At 42.5% G+C, this 21,800-nt stretch overlaps 1 protein-coding gene across 2 annotated transcripts in view; it reads left to right on the top strand.

Annotated features, from left to right (window-relative positions):
- RARB (retinoic acid receptor beta) overlaps window positions 1-21,800 on the top strand; it is a 342,130-nt gene that overhangs the window by 224,635 nt on the left and 95,695 nt on the right. For both annotated transcript variants that reach the window (XM_074984445.1, XM_074984444.1), the window contains exon 2: window positions 4,478-4,626. In XM_074984445.1, coding sequence (XP_074840546.1) covers window positions 4,478-4,626 — 149 coding nt within the window. The remainder of the gene's footprint in view (window positions 1-4,477; window positions 4,627-21,800) is intronic.

The following is a 21,800-nucleotide window of genomic DNA, read 5'->3' as shown; positions in this document are numbered from 1 at the left end:
AAAAAAAAGAAAAGAAAATCAAAGTCTTTACCTACGGTATCCCTTTGTTTTCATCACATTGTCTGTGATTTGCACCTGTTGAATATATGGTGATAATAGCGGGAATTCAAAGCCCAGCTACAGTACTCGGCCAGAAACCCGGGTGACCGGGTCAAACACACACTCACTCTGGGGTCATGGCCAGGTTACTAAGGCTGGCAATTCTCCATGATAATGTTTTCTTTTTTTCTAACTCTTTTTTTTGTACATTCCAAACAAGATTTTTCCTTGAAAAAAATAAAAACAAAATAAAACTGGTAACAAAGCAAACTCTTGGGTTAAGTGTGACAGATTCAAAGCTTATGAAAAAATTGGATTCAGTGATATTTTGGATTTAATATGAGGGTATAGTTTTGAGTGGCATGTGAACGAAATAACTTTGTATGAAAAGAAATGAAACCCATTTTTTTAACTGCCTAGATTTTTACTGGAAGATGATTAAACACAGACTTTTTCTCCAGACTAGACATAAAAATTAAATGATCTACAATATATAGTTATTTTGCAAATGTTTGGAGGCTTATAAATAACATCTACAATGAAATGCACACATACAAGCAGCAGAAAATCTGTTTCTGATTACTTGTACTTTAGCTGAACTTTGGCGTTTCCTTTGACTTTCTGCCTAATGTATATGAGCCGTGTGCCTTTCACTCCAGCAGTGAACTCACACAAAAAAAAAAAAAATCCAGACTGACTCTTCTTGGTGCCAACAAAAATGAGGGTTAACAGAATGTTTTGACCAAATGCTACACTTTTCTATTCACCCTAATTAGCTGAAATTGCTCCTTCCCAACAGGGACTCAGAAGTCAGTGTTCAAAGTTCCCTTGGGGCTATCCAGGAAATGCCATTTGCTTTACAACTTCTTATTCTTTTAAGACTCAGCTGTCGAAAGCGTGCCTTAAAATACAGTCTTAATAATCTGAGTTTCTAGTAAAATGAAAAGACCTTCATAATGCTTGTCTGCTTCTAATCTGGCACAAATAAAATACCTCTATCTGTCAACGTAGTTTAGCTAGCAGTAAATTAGCTCTTCCTCGTTCTCTTCAGGATCTTATCTGATACTTTATCTAACCTTTAGAAAAATTTCAAACATGTTAGGAATCATAAAGTGACCTTTTGTATGAGAATCCCTGAATGCTTAAGTGGAATCTGGGTGTTTTGTAACTTCTTTTATGCTATATTTTTTCAGGTGAGTTGAGATTCTCAAGTGTCCCATCCTCTGGGAAAACAACTTTCTTTTTTTCCCCACTTTGGTAGATCATCTTAAGTTTCCATTAACTGGGACTCTTCCTTACTCTTTGTTAACACATACAGAGCGGCCAACAGACTTGTCAGAACCAAGGGCAAGGTGGGAGGGGAGGTTTTGCACCCCTCAAAGGGGCAAGGTCTTGATTGGAAGGGATGGGGCTGGGAAACAGCCAGCCTTTAGGTCCACCCGACTGTCTGCAGTGTCTTCCCCACCCTCTTCCTAGCCCTGAGAGCAGCCCAAAGCATGCTGGACATGCTCCTGTGATGACTTAAAGTTCCTGGGGCTCTGGCTGCTGCTGCTCCTGCATTAGTGGATGTGCCCAGGAGCCACAGGCCCTTTTGAATAGCTGAGTCGCAGGACAACACTCCCTCCCCTTCCCCCGTTGGCAGGCCTACATACAGAATCCCGTTTTTTCCTTCTGCTCTTGTCCAAATAACCAATGTGAAATAGTAATAGTACTTTGTTCCTATACATAACATCTTCCATCCAGCAACTGCAAAGTGGTTTGCAAACATGAATCAATTAAGCTTCTGACACCTACCTTGGGATTTCCCAGCATGCCATTTTACTGAGAGCCCCCTTGCCTCAGTTTACCTAAGTGCAAAGATTGACAGTAAATTAGTGCCAGATAGAAATAGACCCCATGTTATCTGAATCTAAGCCCTCTGCACATCTATAATTCTTGTTTGTAACTGAAAATAAACAAGCTCTATAATTGTGCTTGCTTGTGACAAATAAAGATCACTCGGCATTTGTTGTTGTGATATGTTTCAAGTATATGGCTTAAGTCAATTTAATAGCAGATATAGCTGAGCTGATTTGGGTGGTTTATTTCTTGCTCTTGTTGTTTTTTGATTGTCGTATCCATTTTCAAATTGTCTAACTTGGCATTTCTATAGCAGCCTCCTCAGCATCTTCAGCTGCTGACTCTGCTTTGTGCATTTATGAGCAGACCCCAATGTCTCAGCTTGTCTAAGTAACACAAGTTCCTGTGGCTTGGCTCCAGGCTGACAGGGCTTTGTTGTGCATATGGTTAGCAATTCGAACACAGCCACTGAATGCTGCTTCTTGTTTGGAATAAAACTGTCAAAAAATAGAAGAGAATCAGAATTATTCCTAAAAGACTGCTTTCCCCAACTAAGATCATATAAGGATGACAAGAGTGCAGTTGTTTTATCAAATGACACAATCCTCTTTCCCCGTGGGATTTCTAAAAACTGCTTTTTTCGATTGAGTCAGATGGTTGAATGAGCTGATATAGAACACGCTGCTGAAATTACAGAGTTTTAGAGCTAAATTTTTAGCATTCCAGATACTGCTTGGAAACCTCTATGCTGGATGAACTAGCATGAAATAATAAACAGGATGTTTGTTAGAGGCCTCTCAAGGACCTTTGATAAATCTAACTTTAATTTAAAAGGACTAATAGATTATTGATTTAAGCAGGGTGACTGTGCATAAATCAATAACAGAGTGCTCGACGTCTATCTTAAATGCTAAAAATGAATATTACCAAGAAATAATATAGTAGATTTTGTCTCCCTCTTTTTTTTTCAGATTAAGAAAAAAAATTAAACTTTGCTCTGTAGAGCTGGAACCTGTAGACTTTTGCTTTTAACTGGTTTTGCTAAAATTAGCATGAATCCTGTTGAAACCTAGCATTGTGGCCATTGCTTTAATCTTAGATTTCACCATATGCAGTTCTTCGCTTCCCCATTTTTCTCATAACTATGTCTCATTGATATATAAATCAGAAATAGATAACTGCTAACAATCTTTCCTTTGCTTACAATGACTTTCTTCTTGCTGAGCTCTGATTTACTAGTCTTTATTTAGAAAACAACCTCCACAAAAAAACCACCCCCTGCTTTTGCTAGTAACTTTCCCTGAATAAAGACAACTGAAATTACTCCATTCTCTGACAATGAAGAGTTGTCTGACACCTAAAGGCCTTGTTACCGAATGCTGAAGAATGCGGTTTGGGAATGTGTCCCAGATGTACTACAAATGTAACGTTTTAAGAATGTGGAAACCATCCTGGACAGTAAATCTTCTCCAAAATTTTCTATTGATTGATGTTCTTCAGAATTTCTCTTTTAGGACTTGAGAGTTAGTTCTGTGGATACAGTCTAGTATTTCTGAATGGATTACAATTCATGAGTTACATTTTTTGCGTGTCTGTTGAAAAATTTGAGGTGTTTGTCAGGGAAGCAGCAGAACAATTTGCCGAAACAAGAAAATGTATTGCACGTCTACAGTAAATAAGAATGGTGATGATGGTGTATCAGAGAAAACTAATTCAGATATTTTGAAAAGATTTAGTTCACATGTCTAATGCTGCTTCACAGAGCTTTCATGTTGCTTCCTAGAAAGGACAAAATAATGCTTCAACCCATTCAAAATGAATGTACATCCTGAATATTATGGCAAAGTGGCAAGACATCATAATATTTAAGTAATTCCTTTTCAAAATGGTTTACAAACATTAACACCCCATAAGGCATATATATGTGTTACTGTTATGTCGGATGTGCAGATGGAGAAACTGTAGGATTAGAACTTGGTAAGGCTGTGCTTCTACTCCTCTGTTTAAATCATCTGTCTTTTAAAGCACATTGATGAGTTTCTATATCCTCCCATGACAAACTCTGCATCCTGAAAATGTTCCCTCTGTTGTGGAAATAAATACGAAACTTCATAACATGTTTAGCTAAAAGATAGCTACTGAATAGATTGATACTTCACAAGTCATTCCCCAGCAAAGACCAAACTCTGTGCTCAGATGGGCTCCCATAGCTCATGTTTAATTCCAAGGGCACAATTAAAAGTATGATCTAAATTCTGTCCCCTGATGCCCAAATTTATTCTTTAGTCTAATTAAAAGGATTTGTGGGTGGGGTGGGATGGAGTGGAGTGGGGTGGTTGGTGTAATCGTAGTGTTGAATTTGACCTAGCGTGTGAATGTGACATGACTGTGCACTTATGCATCCTATTCATTTAAAAGCGTATCTGTCTTAGAAGAAGACAGGGTGTGGATCTGGTGGCATCGCTCAAATGTTGCTGAGAAGGTCAGACATGCTCATGATACATAATTTTTAGTAGCTGTAAAGTGGTAAGTAATGGCTTATATAAAAGTCAAAGGTAATGCACTAAAATGGTATTTTGTCTTTTTTGTTCTTTTGTAGCTATTGAAACTCAGAGCACCAGTTCTGAAGAACTTGTCCCAAGCCCACCTTCCCCACTTCCTCCACCTCGTGTGTACAAGCCCTGTTTTGTCTGTCAGGACAAGTCATCTGGATATCATTATGGTGTCAGTGCTTGTGAGGGATGTAAGGTGAGTACCAAAACCCCACTGGTATATTTTGTTAGAAAGCCCTACATTTCTTTTTGAGATGTGCTAAACATATGACATTCAGACTAAACTAAATGCCTCCACAGGCACAGTTTTCCTGCTTGAATTAACTCTGATTTAGAGAGTTAGACCAAACAAGTGGTTTTCATTCCTGGAGTTACATGTCTTCTCATCCCTTACAGCTGTATATGAGAGTCTCATATGAGGATGCAATTGAAAGTACCGTAGGGTGTCAACATTCGTGAGGGTTCCGTGTTGGGAACCCTCGTGAATGTTGAATTTTACAAATATGGCAGCCCCTAGCTGCCAGCGCTCCTGCCCGGAGCCCCGGGGAAGTGGCTGCTCTGGCCACTCGCGAATAATTGAATTTGCAAACATTAGGTTCACAAATATTGAGACCCTACTGTACATCTTCTCAGCAGTGGTACTTTACAGAATGATGTGAGAATAAATGATGGCTGCTTCTCTTAATTCATTGTATTATCTGGTAAATTAAGTATTGGGTTGGGGGGTGTGGGTCATATGATTATTTGCTCTTCTTAATTCATCGTCTGTGTCGGACTTTCATATAGTGTGCTGCTCACAGTACATTTGGAGTTGTAAAGCCTGAGTATAGATCCGAACCTTTCTAAAGTTCAAGGAGAATCAAGATCTTTGATGTTGGCTCAGTAACCTACACAGTTAAGGTCAGCATGAAAATAAAATGTGGATATGGTTCCAAACTTCCAAAAAATTTAGTTGCGGTCAGGTCTGGGGTTTTGTAGGGGACCACAGACAAAGCAGAATGGCAGCTGTGAAACTTACATGGACTACAAAGTAGAAGTAAGGATGTTCTTGCCAGCTACTTTTTCAACATTGTGATTATCTAATTTCATTTGATCATCTATCCATATTTTACATGCATGGTGTGTGATGAATGCTTGCCCTCTGGAATTAGAGGTCTAGAACATGTACTTGTGAGACAGACCATGTATCAGAATAGTTATGTGAGCTGGGTTGTATGTGTGTGAGTGTCTTTGAGAGAGAAAACAGAACAGTTAGAGAAGGATTTGTGCAGCATAACCGCATGATAGACATCATTTTTTTTCGAGCAGTGTTAGAGGGACATAGCAAAATACTATGGGAGAAATTATGAAGAAAAGATGCCTAAGCAGGGCTTATATAATTTTTGGCTTTATTTGTGGTTTGTGCTCACTCTGGTATACCTATTCAGATATATGAGAAGAGTTGCAAACTAGATGTGCTCTCAGCATCATTGTGTTTTGAAATGTAGTTCTGTAGTCCTTACATACAGAGACATACAGCTAAGCTTAGTGACGTTTTTAGGCTAGTATTCTAGTTGAGTCATTCCAGATATTAATAGCCAATGTGGAAAGAGCAGTAGGGTACAGGCATGGATCTAGGTGGTTGGTGCTGTACAGAAGGTGTAAGTTTAGGGTTGATGTTTGTTGCACAGGACAATCTCAGTCTTGCAGCATGATCATAGTGTCCCACAAATTCAGGGGAAGACCTGAATGTAGGACAAGGAATGATATTAGGATGGGATCATTCTCTTGTACACTAATACACACTAATTATAGTATCTCTTCTTCCTGAGATGCACACACAAAAGATGGTATTCTCTCCTTCTTTTTTTAAAGCAAGAATGTAATTGTCAAATGCAAGGGGAAGGTTACATGTTGCATGTTTCTAAGATTTCATTGTTTTTTAAAAATATGTTAAAATTATGACATACCAGGGTACAATCCAGACCAATGAGTGGATTTTTCGCTACTGCACTGTAACCTGGGGTGTCTTTCCAAGGGTTTGCAGCTCTAGCCTGTAGCCTGAATTACACACAAACAGCATGTAAGTTACTCCCAGCTGTGTGTGTCTGTCTGTGCATGCACATGCATACGAGTATCAGGCATAAAAGTCAGAATAGGTTACAAGAGAAATAAAGGTAAACCACTATTGGTGCCTCACTTCATGAACCATATTAGATTAAAAGCAAAGCTTTCTGGCCTCATAATTTTAAGCAATTTTAATGATCAAGCTCTCTAGGACAGAACCTTTCCCTCAGAGTCCACAGGCTGCCTCTTTTGTCTCTTAATTGCAGTGCACAGGGTTTAGGAGAGAGAAGAGGGTGTGCCTTGGGATTTCTGCCCCTTTTTCATAGTCTAGACCCCAGTTTTAGAAGCATTTCCATCTGTAAGCATGGGGACAGGCAGTTGGTGCAAAGGAAACCCCATGCTGTTTCTCTGCTGAGACGTATATTAATTTTCTCCTATCCTTTTTCCTGTCAAAGAATGATCACTGAGCAGCAACTAATGTCCCATCAGCTTGCTTATAGCTCTCTGAGGAGTCAGCTTGCCTTGTGTCTCTGAGGAAATGGTTTGGCCATTCCCTGCACTACTCAGGAAATCATACATTTAGTAGTGGTTTCAATATGCATCTATAACGTAACATATAGCGCTGCTGTATGCTTTTTGCCATGGTATTATCCATCAGCAAATTATGAGATTTTAAATAATACCACGTAACATACCTTGTAGAAACATTATTACAGCAGAGTGTAGGGTGTGAGCAGAGGGGTATTTTCTGTCATAATACTGTATGGCTTTTACTGGAACACTCCAAAGCGTTATCATACATAATTAAAATAAAACTACGCTTGTCAAAATAAACAACAAAGGCTATTTTATAATGCATTATTTTACATGCTCATTTGTGAAATTGGTAATTCTGCGCTTAGCTACAATATGGACAGCGGTTGTTAGAAGTAATTCTAAGATAAATAAATAGACACAATAATGGCAGTCTCAGTGAAAATTAGCAAAATTCTATGTAGTTTGCAGTTGCCAGTACTTGGGTTCGGTGAACGAAGGACGTGTTCAGCGTTCAGTGATTAGAGATTGCCTGATGAGCTTTCTGGTCAACTCAAAATGACACCCTAACTGACAGCAGGCAGTCACATTGTAAAAGCATAATACTGATGTAGTCAAAAGTTCCTAGAAGTCAGCTGCCAACTTTTGACACTTCAAGACTGAGAACACTGATTTTTCCTGTTTACAAACAGTTTTCTTCTCCACTTCACTCCCCTTTTTTATCATTCTGTCCATTCGTCCATGCCTCAATCTTTGCTCTCCACTTGCACTCACTCATTCCATTCCTGCTCTTGGGCCACTGAGCATGTCTGGAAAAAACCTGTGTAGTCTCATTTTTGTGAATCATCAGATTTTCTTTCTCATAAGCTTTTAGACCACTAGTTACAGCATGTTCTTCTCTACCTTTAATACCTTCCACAAACCCATTCTATAACCTCATTGTCCGCTGCAGCCTCCTTCAGTCAGGATATAGCTAGCTTCTTTTCAGAATGAAAATGCATCCTAATCCAGCAGGACCTTTCCTTTTCCTTCCATACCTCCATTCAGCCCTATGTCCTGCTTTCCCTCCATCACATTGTTTTCTGAATCTCTTCTCCTCTTTGCTGGTCACCTTCTTCTCTTCATCTTATGCCTTCTCTCACCTACTGCCATCATTTTGCATATGTTTGTCCTTTTTTTCTCCCCTGGCTCATTTCTTTCTGTCTTTAAGCACAAGATATTCCTGTTTTCCCATCTCGTAAAGGAGCTTTCTCCAAGATCCTGCATACCTGTCTCATTGCGGTTCTGTCCCCTTCTTTTCCTATGTTTTTTGTCTCCAGACATGCTGCTCTCACTCCCTTGACTTCCCTTATTTTTGTTTTCCCCTTTCTCTCTTTTATTCTGCTCCTCACTCTCTTCTCTATGGTAACTGCCTCTGCTAAGGTCATTTATGAGCTTTTACCAGCTTGGGGTAATTTTTTGTCCATAAAAACTTGGTTTATTTACTGTAGCCTTTCACACTGTTGATCACTGTCCTTTGCTGTTCCCTGTGTGTCTCCCTTCCATCACTGTATCTTCCTATCATGCTAACTGCTTCTTCATTGTCTACTTAAGTAGTTCTTGCATCTCTGCTTCCCCATCTGTTATCTCCCAAAGTCTTGGTGCTCTCCACTTCCGTCATCTCTTGATAATCTTATCTCATCCCATGGTTTCAGTTACCTTCTTCCTAGGAGTAATTCCCAGATTTACCTCTCCTCCCCTGCTGTCCTGGTTTAAATGCCTCTTACTTGTCTAGCTGCCAGCTCAGACTGTTTCTTGAAAACTAAACTCTCAGTCACTGTTCCTCTTTGATCAGCACAGCTAACTCCACTATCTTTTCCATTTCCCAGGCTCACAAGCATGGTGTCACATTTGACTCTGCCATATTGATTCTCACGAAGTGCTGTTATTTCTTCACCAGAATCCACCTTCATCCCTCCTTGCCAAAACCCTTGTCAATGCACCTCTCGTCTTTCATCTTGATTAACTTTCCCTCTTGCTCCCTCTTCTATTTCTCACCTTCCCTGCCCTCCTCTCTCTTTACTTCAGATTCAACTTTCATCATGCTGCTTTCTAAAACAGGAAATAATCTGCCATCCTCCTCTGTCGAGCTTTCTTCTCTTCATCTCTTTTTATCCAGCCTTCTCAAGTGATTATTTCTTCTCCTTCTCATCCCTAATCCCCACACCCTGCTTCATTTGAATGGTTGGTCTGTAAATTTTAAGCTGTTTAGGAGATGGAGTGAGTCATAATCTCAGCTCATGAAATACCGTGTCAACTAGGTTGTAGGGAGCTGCCTTTTTTTTTTATGCGACATAATCCCACAGGAAGAAACAATTGCAGGACACAGCTTGTACTGAGACATGGGGCTTTCCACACACAGTAGGGCATGCCACTGTTCATATGTGCAGGGGGCTGCCTGGTCTCAGAGTGTGGTAAGCCATCACTCATGGCTCCAGCTGCACATTGGCTAATAAGCTGGATCCAGCCCCAGGGCCATAGGTTCCTCACCCTGTTATAACCATACGTGGATACCTAAATGCACTACTGTGCCCAGTATTTTCTGGAGTCGGCAGTGATTTAGAATGCTTCAAATTGTTGAGTTCTCTACTTGAGACATTGTAAATGGGTCTGATTTCTGTAAGGCGAGCCCTTAGCACATACGGCAAAGCAGGCCTCTTTTAGATGTTTCAGATTTACGTGTGATTTTTGGGTAGTCCACTGCAAGAGACAACTGTGAAGTCTGCATTATATCATGACTGTCAAATTACGGGGTATTATTAAAAGAAAATTGCTCTAGTCTTAGGGTCTTGGTTAAGATCAGGGTAAGAAATCCCTTCCAAAATGAGCAAGTCTAATCCACTCAGCTGGGGCAAGTTGTTTTAAAGGCTCCTACTAAAAGCTTCACTCTTTGATACTGACTTCACTCAGTCATTGTAGCAAGAGCTGCAGAAAAGGGGATTGAGTGTAGTGAGCCTCTTTCCCAAACAATGTCAGCATTGTGTGGCCGAAGAGGAGAAACTGGTGCTCTGGCACATTCTGCTGTCTGTTAGAGCCTTGTGTTAGAGCCTTGTCCCTTGTTCTAAGCATTTAAAAGGCGACATTCCTTTGCTGGCAACACACTGCATGGATTTCTGGCACAAATTCGGTGGGTAGCAAAAGCTTCTGAGAGCAATTTGAAGTGGGGGTTGGGGATGGAGAGTAAACTGCAAAGTGTATAAAAGAGAATAGTATTTTTGTATTCATCCCATCCAATTTGTTTGTACCATCAAAGTGCCTGTCATATCTATAGTTTATGTTCATGAACAAAATCTAAATAAATCTGGTTTGCTAAGTATTTCTGGTTTGCTAAGTATTCCCCAAGTCAGCTCGAAGCTAAAAAAAGAAGAGTCTCTTCCTTATTGTTAGTATTTGTATATAAAACTTCATACACTATAGGGTCAGCAAATTAAAAAGTAGCTTCATCATCAATAAATTCCAGTGAACTTTGGCTGTGAAAATATTATGCCCACTTGTTTTGTTCCCTCCGTACCTCCAAATGAGTAGTTTTATTGCCAAGAGGTCAGACTTTCAAGCTGTAGAAAAGAGGCATTAATAGATACAATGAAGCAAGACTGCAATTTTAGAGGACCACAAAGACAAGAAATACACATGGGACCCGGCAGGAGAAAAAGAAAAAAAAATGGAGAAAATTAAACAGTTCTTCTTTGCTCCAGATTGTGGATTTATGAGGAGCCCCAGCTCAGCAGTACACCTTTGAAGAAAAATACCCTAATATGGATGGTCAGGGGTGCATGGGTCTGCTTGTGTGTTTAGTTTGCCCCAAAACTTGTAGCACAGACCAGGTCTGTGGATTCACAGTCCTTTAATTTCTTCCTAAAAGACATTTCATAATCCTTCTGGAGTTGCATACAAATTCTTATGTTGTCTAATAGAGCATTCCCTTCACACACGATGTCCTTCATGACAGATACCTTTTAAATCAAATTGGCCCAGATTCTTGTTTACACTAAAGCTCCTCTATTTGGTTCTGTCAGTGGAAAGGGACCTTAAAGTGGTGAATATATGTGATAACACTAATTTGCCATATGTCCAACTCCAGCTGTAAGACTAATGCCTTTGCAGCTATTTTAAGGCCCCTTATACATTGCAGTTTTGGTATACAAGGGTGAAGGGCCTTCGTGTGTATGTGAAACTGCCATTAGCTTCTCTCAAAACATGTGAAAACTATTACTGGGAAACAAACACATCAAACAAACAAAAAATTCTTCAGAAAACACATGAACAAATATGGCATATTGATTTGACTGTTAATCCTTCCTCCACCAAAAATCCACCATAAGGCTATGTCTACACAGCTATTCCAGAATAGCTTTTCCAAAATAGCTCATTTGAAATAGGACCGCTACACACAAAAATGTATTTCAACACAGCACTTAGCTATTTCAAAATACACAGTCTGCACACATCATGCTTATTTCAAAATAGCACTTATTTTGAAATAATTATTTTGAAATAGCTGCTGTTAAGACAGGGAATAGCACTTATTTTGAAATGGCTATTGTGACATAAGCACTATCCAGCATCTTAACAGCACCTATTTTGAAATTGGCGCTATTCCTCCTACAATAAGGTTTACCAATTTCGAAATAACACACCCACTATTTTGAATTTATTTTGAAATAGCATGTGCATAGTATAGACAACAGTAAAGTTATTCTGAAATAACAGGTGTTATCTTGAAATAGCTTAGCTGTGTGGCTGTAGCCTAAGTGATTAAAAAGCCCCACCTGCGAAACTGAATATGTTTTTATTGATCCTTAAAATAAACAACTGCAGCAACTCATCTGAATTATCTCTCTGTAAGAAGGAATGTGGTTTGTATGCCTATGTGCAGTTGGAAAAGATTCTTTTTGCTTAAAAGAAAACACAGGTAAGCTTAGCTTATCAAGCTCTGTTTGTCTCCACTTACGGTAATCCCTTGATTTATGTGGAGGTTGCGTCCTGGGCAACCTCTGTGTAAATCAAATTTTGTGTAAAATGGGAGGGGTTGGGGGAGATCCCCAGAATTCCCCTGGTTGGGGGAGCGGGCAGCTGGGGGAAGTGGTTGGGGGGAAGCCACATGGTCCCCGGCTTCTCCCAGCTCGGGGGTGCACAGCTGCTTGTGGTGCAGTTTCTTCCAGCTGGGAGGAACCCTACCACACACAGCTGTGTACCTGGTGGGCTCTTCTGGGGAGGGGGAGGAGCCAGGGGTTGCGGGGGTGGCTTCAATTTGCACTTGACTCACGTTCATGTGAGTTAAGCACAAATCAAAATCATGCTTCTCAAGGGTTTACTATATATTACTGAGTGCGATAATGCATGCAACTCACAGTAATGGAAAAAATCTCTTCGATAATGAAAGTAGCTCCTAGATTCAGCCAAATTGTGTAATCATCCTCTAATTGTAGGAGGAGGAAATAGAGAATTATATTTGGGATCACATTTCTGTCATCTATGTATTTTAGAGAATCTATTTGATGAAGAACTCGTAAACTTTAAGAGTGGTATATAGCTTCCTCTTATCATAACTTAAAGCAGTATAAGGCTTTGGTTGTGCCAGGAAAACAAGATGTGCCTGGAATGGGATTACTTCTCATAAAACCAAACAGAAAAGAGACAGAATCACCAAATCAAGCACAGGCCTCAAAACTGACATAACTGAGCGTATGTTGACAGAGACTGAACCAAGACAAGCAAGGAAAATAGGATGAACCTGAACTAGGATTGCTTTTCAATAAGCCTTACAGAAAAGGGATAAAATGGAGAAATTTGGAGTAGTGCTCCTTTTTGGCACAGCTAAATCAATACTTAAGGTTTGAAAACTGGAAGAAAATGTTATTGGAAATCAAATTGATTATAGCCCTGTTTTGCTGAAACATAGCAAATTATAAGAGTTGATACAGAAAAAATACACTTGAAGGAATTCACATTAAAAATACACAAAAAAATTAAACAGAAAAATTGTAAGAATCCTTTTTTGGAAAAATACTAAATAAAAATAAACTTCATAAAAATACTACTATATTTTTGAACAATACAATCATTTCAATAAAGCCACGTACATTTTCCTTTCATTAAAAAATTGTAATTGAGTTAAGATACCAAGCAATGCCAGGTAAATTTGCTAGTATACTCACAGGCTGTATCGAGACTGCGGGATTATCTAGGCTGTCTGGAGGTCTCCTGACAGAAGTCTGCCACGTCCAAACAACATGTCCACTTTTCTGAGACCACTCTTAGTCTCAGACACGTTCAGCCAACATCCCTTGCATATATTGTGCAGTGAGGCAGAAGGGATGTTTCAGCAGAGGGGCTTTTCCTGCCATTTGGTCCCAAGTGGACGGCCCAAATATCAGGAAAGCCTCTCCCAACAGAAATATCAGCAAAAGATAAGCAAATTACACTCTACAATTTGCTTATGTTTTGCTGGCAGTTCCCCACAGTTTAGACATAGCCATAATGTAAGGTTGCCTTAGACTGCGGGATTTTCATAGTGGAGAAATATTTTCTCCAAACAAACAGTTTAGAATAATGGTACACACAGAAAGATGTGAAATCATTTGTAAGTTATACAAATGTACTACTAACAAACTGGAGGTATGAAGTGGTTTACAAACCAGACAAGGGAGTCATAATTGTTATGTTCTTCAGAGTTTAAAGTCACAGAAAATGGAATGCTGTGATCTTTTGAAAAAGATAGCTTGTTGATTTCTGCAAAACTTGTAAAACTTTTGTCAGTGTTGAATTTCTTCCATGGTGTTTGTTGAAGGGTGGAGGGAATATTTTCAACTGTGAGCAAATAAACAGAATGAAAATCAAAGAAGCATCCTGGAATATATATCTTCAGAAATAAAAAGCCACTTCAAAATGTTGCATTTCTTTCTGTATTATCATCTGTTATCATTCTGTATTATTGTGAGTTGTGTATGTGTATGAGAACATCATTTCCAAACACAAGGGGTAATAAAAATTAAAATGTCATACAGCTGAATGTGAGATTTATTTTCCAGAGCTACAGGGTATTCTGATGTGGAGTAAAGGGCACTGGAACCAGCCCTGACTTACAGCTGTGCAGTTCAGCTACACTAGTAGTCTGCAGTAGCAAAGTACAGTTACACCTGTACAAATACCTTGACAATAGACAGACTCAAAGAATGCTGCTTTGTCCTCATAGCAGTACAGAACATGTAGCAGCAATTCCACCTTCTCCATATTGCCTTGCTATTTTGCCTCAGCATGAGCTGAAGGAGCTATCTCTAACAATGGGAGTGGTTATTTATTATTAATCATAATCATTTGTTTCTGGAAGTGCTCTCAGTGCTATATAAAATGACAATCCCAAATTACCCACCTAACCAAGCTATTCCAATTACCTATCAGCATGAGGTTTACTGTTGTGTAGAAACTGGAATTGGAGACCACCAGCTCATTTTACGTAACCCAGCACCGAAAAGCTCTCAGGTAACTTTTTGGGCCGAATCCTGCACTCCATAGGACAAACTCTCCAATGAAATCACTGGGAGCTTTTCCTGAACACGGAGGGCAGAATCAGGTCCTTAGTCTTTGCTGACCTGTCAGGCTCTATCTATAAGAACTATTCAAGAGCTAGATACTATTTACTGATCATTATTGTCAGCCTCAGGCCATCCATTTTGCATCTCCCACCAGGGCCTGCTTATTGTTATACTTGGGAACATAGAGTGTCCTAAAAGAGAAAATGTCACATTTACCCATGCTGCTGGCATCAGAACTCTCTTTAGAGTTATTTTCCCTTACACAGAGATCGGTATTCAACAGTTTTCAGCAGTCTTTCCTCTGTGCTGCATATGTCACTGAGGACCGTATTTGGCCACTTCTGTCCATCTGTCACCTGTCAGTAGCTATCGTGGATTGTTTGCAGATGAATGGGAGAGCCGAAGCTCCCTCCAGTTTAGTAGGGTATGCATAATTTGCATCAACTTCGAGAGAGAGAGAGAGAGAAAGTACCTAGATGATGTGTTTGTGTGGAAGCATAGTTTGTGCAGAGCTGTGAAGACATAGTGATGTCAGGAGCAAGTGAACAGTGGTTCGGTCCATTGTACATGTCCTTCCAAGATTTCCTTTAATTCAGTTTTTACGTAGTTGATTGCAAGCCATTCAAGCTAGGATTGTGTTACTGCTTCTCACTGTGGGGCACGCAGTGGTTTTGCTCCACCCACTCAATGCCCACTGAAGTCAGCCGGGAGTTGTGGCATAGCTGAGGAGCAGTATGGCTTTTTACTTATAGCTCATAGAAAAATGGTCATTTTAAATAAATGTATATAAATTCCAAAACTGTGACAACAGTGGACAAAAATGCAGTTTTTCACTCTATTTAATATGATGAGGGATACATCAGTGAGTGAGGAAACAGGATTGCTTGAACTCAGAAACCTCAGCAAGATGCATTTAGGTTTTTGTAGGTGGTTTAATATGAATGATGAGTTTGCTGAGAATATGTTATAAAGCCTGCTGCAATGTATTCTAATGCTATACTTAGCTATATGCAATAGCTGTGTTCGTACCTCACTTTCATGTTTACTGTGCGGGCAACAACCTGTAGAATTAAATGAAAATAAACAATGACTTATGTCTCAGGCAGTTTTAACGTTGAAATGGCGTAACTCCAAACTGAGTACAATAAACCCTCCATTTAATGGACTAATGGATGGAAGGGGTGTCTGCTAATGCCGAAAGTCCATTACATCCCAATGGTTCTACTGTATGATGATGCACCGACCTTCCCAGCCCATCACTCCTGGCCTCTGCCCCCTCATCCCCTCTCACTTCCTGCCCCATTCTTCCCCTCACACCTCCATCTCCCTCTCCCAATTACCAGGACAGGAGCAGAATGCCAGCCTGGCTCCTTCCACCCCCTGCAGCTCTCAGCGCTGCGGCTCCTCCAGCCCCTGGCTCCAAGCCGCCCGTGCCAAGGTAAAGCATGGCCACCTCCAGCCTGCCAGTGGGCAGCAGCTTCCAACAGCATGGCTGCTGCTCAGCGCCATTGCAGGTAGTGGCAGCCACGTGCCGACATGCTCCAGACACACGGGACTGGGGAAGGAGAGCTCCTGCGCCCCACCACAGCCTCCCCAGTGGCCCGTCTAGCCCTGGTGGTCCCAGCCGTCCCAGCAGCTCCTCCAGCCCTGGAGGTGTCTCTGGTGAGTCTCCAGCATTTATTTGCGGGAGGGCAGGGGTGGGGAGGCTGGCAGACAGCATCCGTTATTTCCAAAGTCCGTTACATCAGGGTCCATTAAATCGAGGGTTTACTGTAGACAACAGGTCAAAACGAAGACTCTGCGGCCAATTGATCCATGGGCTTAGATTTGATGACTTGCCAGGCACACTGTCAAGTGCGTATGTTTTTCCAGGGCTTCGATGCAGGGAACGTACTTAATAGGGAGACATGTTCGCTGTGTCTACATTAGCCCTCTCCTTTCGGAAGGGGCATGGTAATGAGCAAGTTGGGAAGGTACTAATGAGTTGGTCCTGAATATTCAGTGCCTCATTAGCGTAATGGTCGCCGCATGCTATTTGAGAGCAGCACTGCCCATGTAGATTGGGGCCTTCCAAATAGGAAGACTGGGCTTTCGAAGTCCGGGGGGTCCTTTCGAAAGGCCCCCCGTCTACACAGACTGTGCTGCTTTCGAATTGTGTGCAGCCACCATTATGCTAATGAGGCACTGCATATTCATGGTAGCACCTCATTAGCATCTTCCCAACTCGCTCATTACCATGCCCCTTTAGAAAGGAGGGGGCTAGTGTAGCCGTAGCCATTATGGTCTGGGTGAGTTCTGAGAATGGATGTTGATGAGGTGGCCGTGAAGACTAGCCCATTGCACCATTATTGTATTTTTGAATCATGGCCTTAGTTTTCTTAAATGTGTTTAGTGATTGTGTGATTGGAATGCTTTTGACATTCAAGTAATCAGATAAATGATTGAAGGTCTTCTGAATGCCAAAAATACAGAATTAGTTGTTGCCTAATTCTGCTCATGTACATGTTAAGCTTATGTCAGTTATTTCTTATTTTCAAAAAATACACCTATCCCTTGTTCCTGTTTCCATTGGCTGTTTGTGACTTATTACCTTCTTTCTAGCCAGTGAACACTGTCTGCTCCCTAGTGTGTAGCAATGCTGTGATTTGCCCAAGAATGTGACCTTGTGCTGTTCTTGGTGCCCATAGACTGAATGGCTGGTGGGAACAGAAGCCCTTTCTAATCCTAAATGAAATGTTCCTTTGAGAAGATTTGCTAATGGGGTGTTTTGTTTTGCTTATTTTGCAATAGTAGTGCCATCTTATTTCTAGTGAGGGCCATCCAATGTATGGTGTGTTTATTTTAAACAGCTTGTGAAACATCGGTCTTGCATTTTAGGAAAAAGTCAGTGGTTCCTAATTTTAGGAGACTTGGTATCTGAGTTGATTTTAATAGTGAATTCTTTCTCTCTTTGTTCTATAAAGAATGCAACTTATAGTCTTGCAAATGTTAGAAGAAGGGCCGTTTGGATGGATAAGCACTCAAAACTTAGGCAATGTCAAAGATTGCACCTTTACATTCATTTCTCCCTCTTACATTTTCATGGTCTTTGGTAACATGATAACTTACTGGTTCTCAGATAAAAGAAAATCCCATGTCCATATGTGCAGCATCTTTTATTATGATTAAACATCAGCAGCAACAGCTTATATGGCATTTTTCATCAGTACAGCTTGCAATGGTTGAAAAGGGAGGTCACTGTTACCAGCTGTTTTACAGATGCGGAAACAAAGGCTCAGAGAGGTGAAGTCTATGGTCACTTGAGTAGGCCAGTGGCAGAACTGGGAATAAGAACTGGACTTCTGAGTCCAGCTGCAGTGCAAAATACTTTGTGGTACACCATGGTTTCCCAAACTGGAGGGCATGCCCCCCGGGGGTGTGTGAAGAAATTCCGTGGGGGGGGGGCACGAAGCAACCCAGTCCCCCTTCATTTCCCCCACCTGAAGAAAGAGCCGGCCTTTGCTTCCAACTCTCAGCCCCTGCCATTTTCCAGGGGTTACCTGGTGCAGCTGCTGTAAAAAGCCAGCAGCTGGCGAAGACCCACATGGTCTTCTGCAAAGATGAGTGAGTGTGGGTTGGGGGGGGGAGCAGGAGAATGGGGTTAGATGGGGAGCTGGGGGTGCCTGACTTGGGAGAGGGGGATGGGATGGGGTAAAATCAGGGTTGTTGGTGACTGGCTTTGTGGGATGGGAGGGGCTCAGGCAGGCGGTTTGAGGGGCTTGGGCGGCCAGCTGGCTTATGGGACAGCTGGCCCCGGCATCTCAGAGTTCAGGCGGCTCAGGCTGGCAGCTGGTCCCACCATCGCAGGGCTCAGGCAGCTGGCTGGCTGGCCTCAGCAGCACAGGTCTTAGGCAGGTAGGTAGCTGTCATGGTCAGTTCTGGAGGCTGCCATGAGGCTCAGGTAGCTGGCCAGCTGGGGCTGCATCAGGCACCTTCAAGGGGCACAGAAAATCTATTTGTGCTTATTTTTAATTTTAAATAACATTTTTATATCAAGTCTTTGTGTTCATTTTAAATTACGAATTGAATTTTTTGTTAAAGGGGGGTTGGATGGTGGTAGAGAGGCAGGGGGAGCGTGAGGGTTTCTCAACAATCAGAAGCGGGGCGTGATGCTGAAAAGTTTGGGAACTAGTGTGCTGCACGGTATAGCTCTGTTGTTTATTCCAAACTAGTGGTTCTTGGCCTGTGGGCTGCATTTGGATCAGTCGCTGCGGCCCAAGTGATATCCTCAGGGCCCCTACTGGTCAGGTTGTGTGGATGTGCACAGTCCAAGTCTGGCCTCTCAGTCCTGTAACTTCTCCTTAAATGCTTTAGTACTTCATCTTGAACTAAAACAGCTGAAACCTGCAAAGCAAGGCATGAGGTTGCATGGGGGCTACATGCCCCCCCAAGCATTCCCCCTCAACCCCCCCCCCACCATCTCACCATCAGCACCTCATTGCTTCCAATGAGTGCGGGGGCCAGCCCCAGAGCAGCACAGCTCGAAAGCGGAACTCCTAGTGCGTGCCACTCTGCGTACCAGCCTCTGATTCTGTTCTCCAGGTAGAACCTCTTCCCACCTCCTAACTCTGTCCCAGAGCCTGCACCCCAACTCCCTTCCCCTCTCACACCCAAACCTCAGCCCCACCCTGGAGCCCCGTCCTGCACTCCAAACCCTCATCCGTGGGGCCACCCCAGAGCCCACACCCCTAGCCCAGAGCTCCCTCCCACATCCTGAATCCTTCATTTGTGGCCCCACCCTGGCACCCACACCCCCAGTCAGAGCCCACATCCTCTCTCGGCCCAGGACTACGTTCAACATCCATAATCTCTCATTTGTAGCCTCACACCGACACTTGCACCCCCAGCCAGACTGTCCCAGCTCTCTAGAAGTGAGTGAGGGTCGCTCACACCGACACTTGCACCCCCAGCCAGACTGTCCCAGCTCTCTAGAAGTGAGTGAGGGTCGGGGAGTGACAGAAGGAGGGTGGCTGCAGTGGGGGGGCAGGGCCTCAGATAAGGGTCAGGACATGGGAAGAACTGGGGCCAGGGTGTTTGGTTTTGTGGAGTTGCAAAGTTGGCAGCCCTAATACTGATGAAACATATTGTTTGGAGACACCAAAATTAGTGAGACACGAACAAAAAGATAATGAACGTGCTGAAGAGTCATCACTCGGGGGGCCTGGAATGCTTTTCTCAAGTCATAAGTCTGAAAGTGAACAGAAACGTTATTTGTGGTTGTTGGTGTAACATCAAATGCCTCTTAAAAAAAATGCAGCAGATTTGTGTGTTGAGTCACGGGCAGATTGGATGCTGTGTAAAATACCAGCTTATCATTAGCCAGACTAAGAGCTCTAAAGCTGGATAGATAGTTAAGCATGTTTATGAAATGCCAGTTGTTTTAAGTGTGCATTGGGTGCTAGCTAGAGCATGGCAGGATCTTGTTGTTGCCCCATTCTGTTAGCAGGGGTTGGCACCTTACAGGAATATTTGCTGACTCAGCGGGGCAGGTATCACTCATTGAGCAACACCCTGAATACAAGAGTTGTGGAACAGCCCTCTAGAGAGGGAAGTGAAGTGTGAGCCAGCAGAGGTGGAACTGCCCACAGGTGGACTTGTACCTGTGGCCTCTGGTGCTTAGTGCAGGAGCCTCTGTGGTTTGGGCTGAAAGCCACCTGGCCGCCAGCTAAGGCTGTAGAGGAATCTCATTCTTTCTCTGTGTCAGTGGTCTGGCTGCCACTGCATGGGACAGTGAGCCACACCCAGTAGTTGTGTCGGTTACAGAGGACCTCTGAAAAGAACCCTAGGGCAATCAGGACTTGAGAAAGAAAGCATAATGCAGAGGTAACTGTGTTTACTGGTGTTTGTTGGTACTGAACTCAAAACCTGGGGTGGGAGTAACTCTACTGCCTTATAGAAACTACAGCCTTCATCCACTTACAGATACTCATGAATAGGTGCAGTCTAACTGGCTTTATTCTTTCAACTACATTATAAATGCTTAATGCTGCCTGATGTATTAGATATTTACAAGGCTGTACAGTTCCTTGGGGAAGCTAGGGTTGTCTACCAAACTGAGGAGCTGTCCCAAAACTCCTCCTAGATCCTTAATGTAAAATACACTGAATGCCAACCATGCAATGGAAACTGTTTAAGGGAAGGGTAGGAGGGGAGAGACATAAAACTTCATTTGTATTGGAGACCCCATTTCAGAGGTGGGGGGATATATTTTCCCCCCGTACTGAAGTTCTTGTGTCAGCTTTTTCTTTTTTCTTTCTCCATAATTGCCATGGAGACATTACCTCAAAAGATCAGTAGCAGCAATCTTGGAATAGTGGGTTTGTAGAAAATATTGACATTAAGCATTCTTATTTGTACTCCCTGACCTAGGCTGCGTCTACACGTGCACGCTACTTCGAAGTAGCGGCAGTAACTTCGAAATAGCGCCCGTCACGTCTACACGTGTTGGGCGCTATTTCGAAGTTGAAATCGACGTTAGGCGGCGAGACGTCGAAGTCGCTAACCCCATGAGCGGATGGGAATAGCGCCCTACTTCGACGTTCAACATCGAAGTAGGGACGTGTAGACGATCCGCGTCCCGCAACATCGAAATAGCGGGGTCCTCCATGGCGGCCATCAGCTGGGGGGTTAAGAGATACTCTCTCTCCAGCCCTTGCGGGGCTCTGTGGTCACCGTGGGCAGCAGCCCTTAGCCCAGGGCTTCTGGCTGCTGCTGCTGCAGCTGGGGGTCCGTGCTGCATATACAGGGTCTGCAACTAGTTGTTGGCTCTGTGTATCTTGCACTGTTTAATGAAAGTGTGTCTGGGAGGGGCCCTTTAAGGGAGCGACTTGCTGTTGAGTCCGCCCCGTGACCCTGTCTGCAGCTGTGCCTGGCTCCCTTATTTCGATGTGTGCTACTTTGGCGTGTAGACGTTCCCTCGCTGTGCCTATTTCGATGTTGGGCTGAGCAACGTCGAAGTTGAACATCGACGTTGCCAGCCCTGGAGGACGTGTAGACGTTATTCATCGAAATAGCCTATTTCGATGTCGCAACATCGAAATAAACTATTTCGAAGTTGGGTGCACGTGTAGACGTAGCCCTAGGCATGTTGGGGGCTTGCATACCATTGCATTATTATACTCAGTCTGTTTTCCTGGTTGGAGAATTATTTGTTATGGTAGTGTCTGTGCATTTTGCT

Source organism: Carettochelys insculpta, chromosome 2, assembly GCF_033958435.1.
Source record: "Carettochelys insculpta isolate YL-2023 chromosome 2, ASM3395843v1, whole genome shotgun sequence".
In the NCBI taxonomy this organism is placed as follows: Eukaryota; Metazoa; Chordata; order Testudines; family Carettochelyidae; genus Carettochelys; species Carettochelys insculpta.
This window is presented reverse-complemented; position numbering and strand designations above follow the sequence as displayed.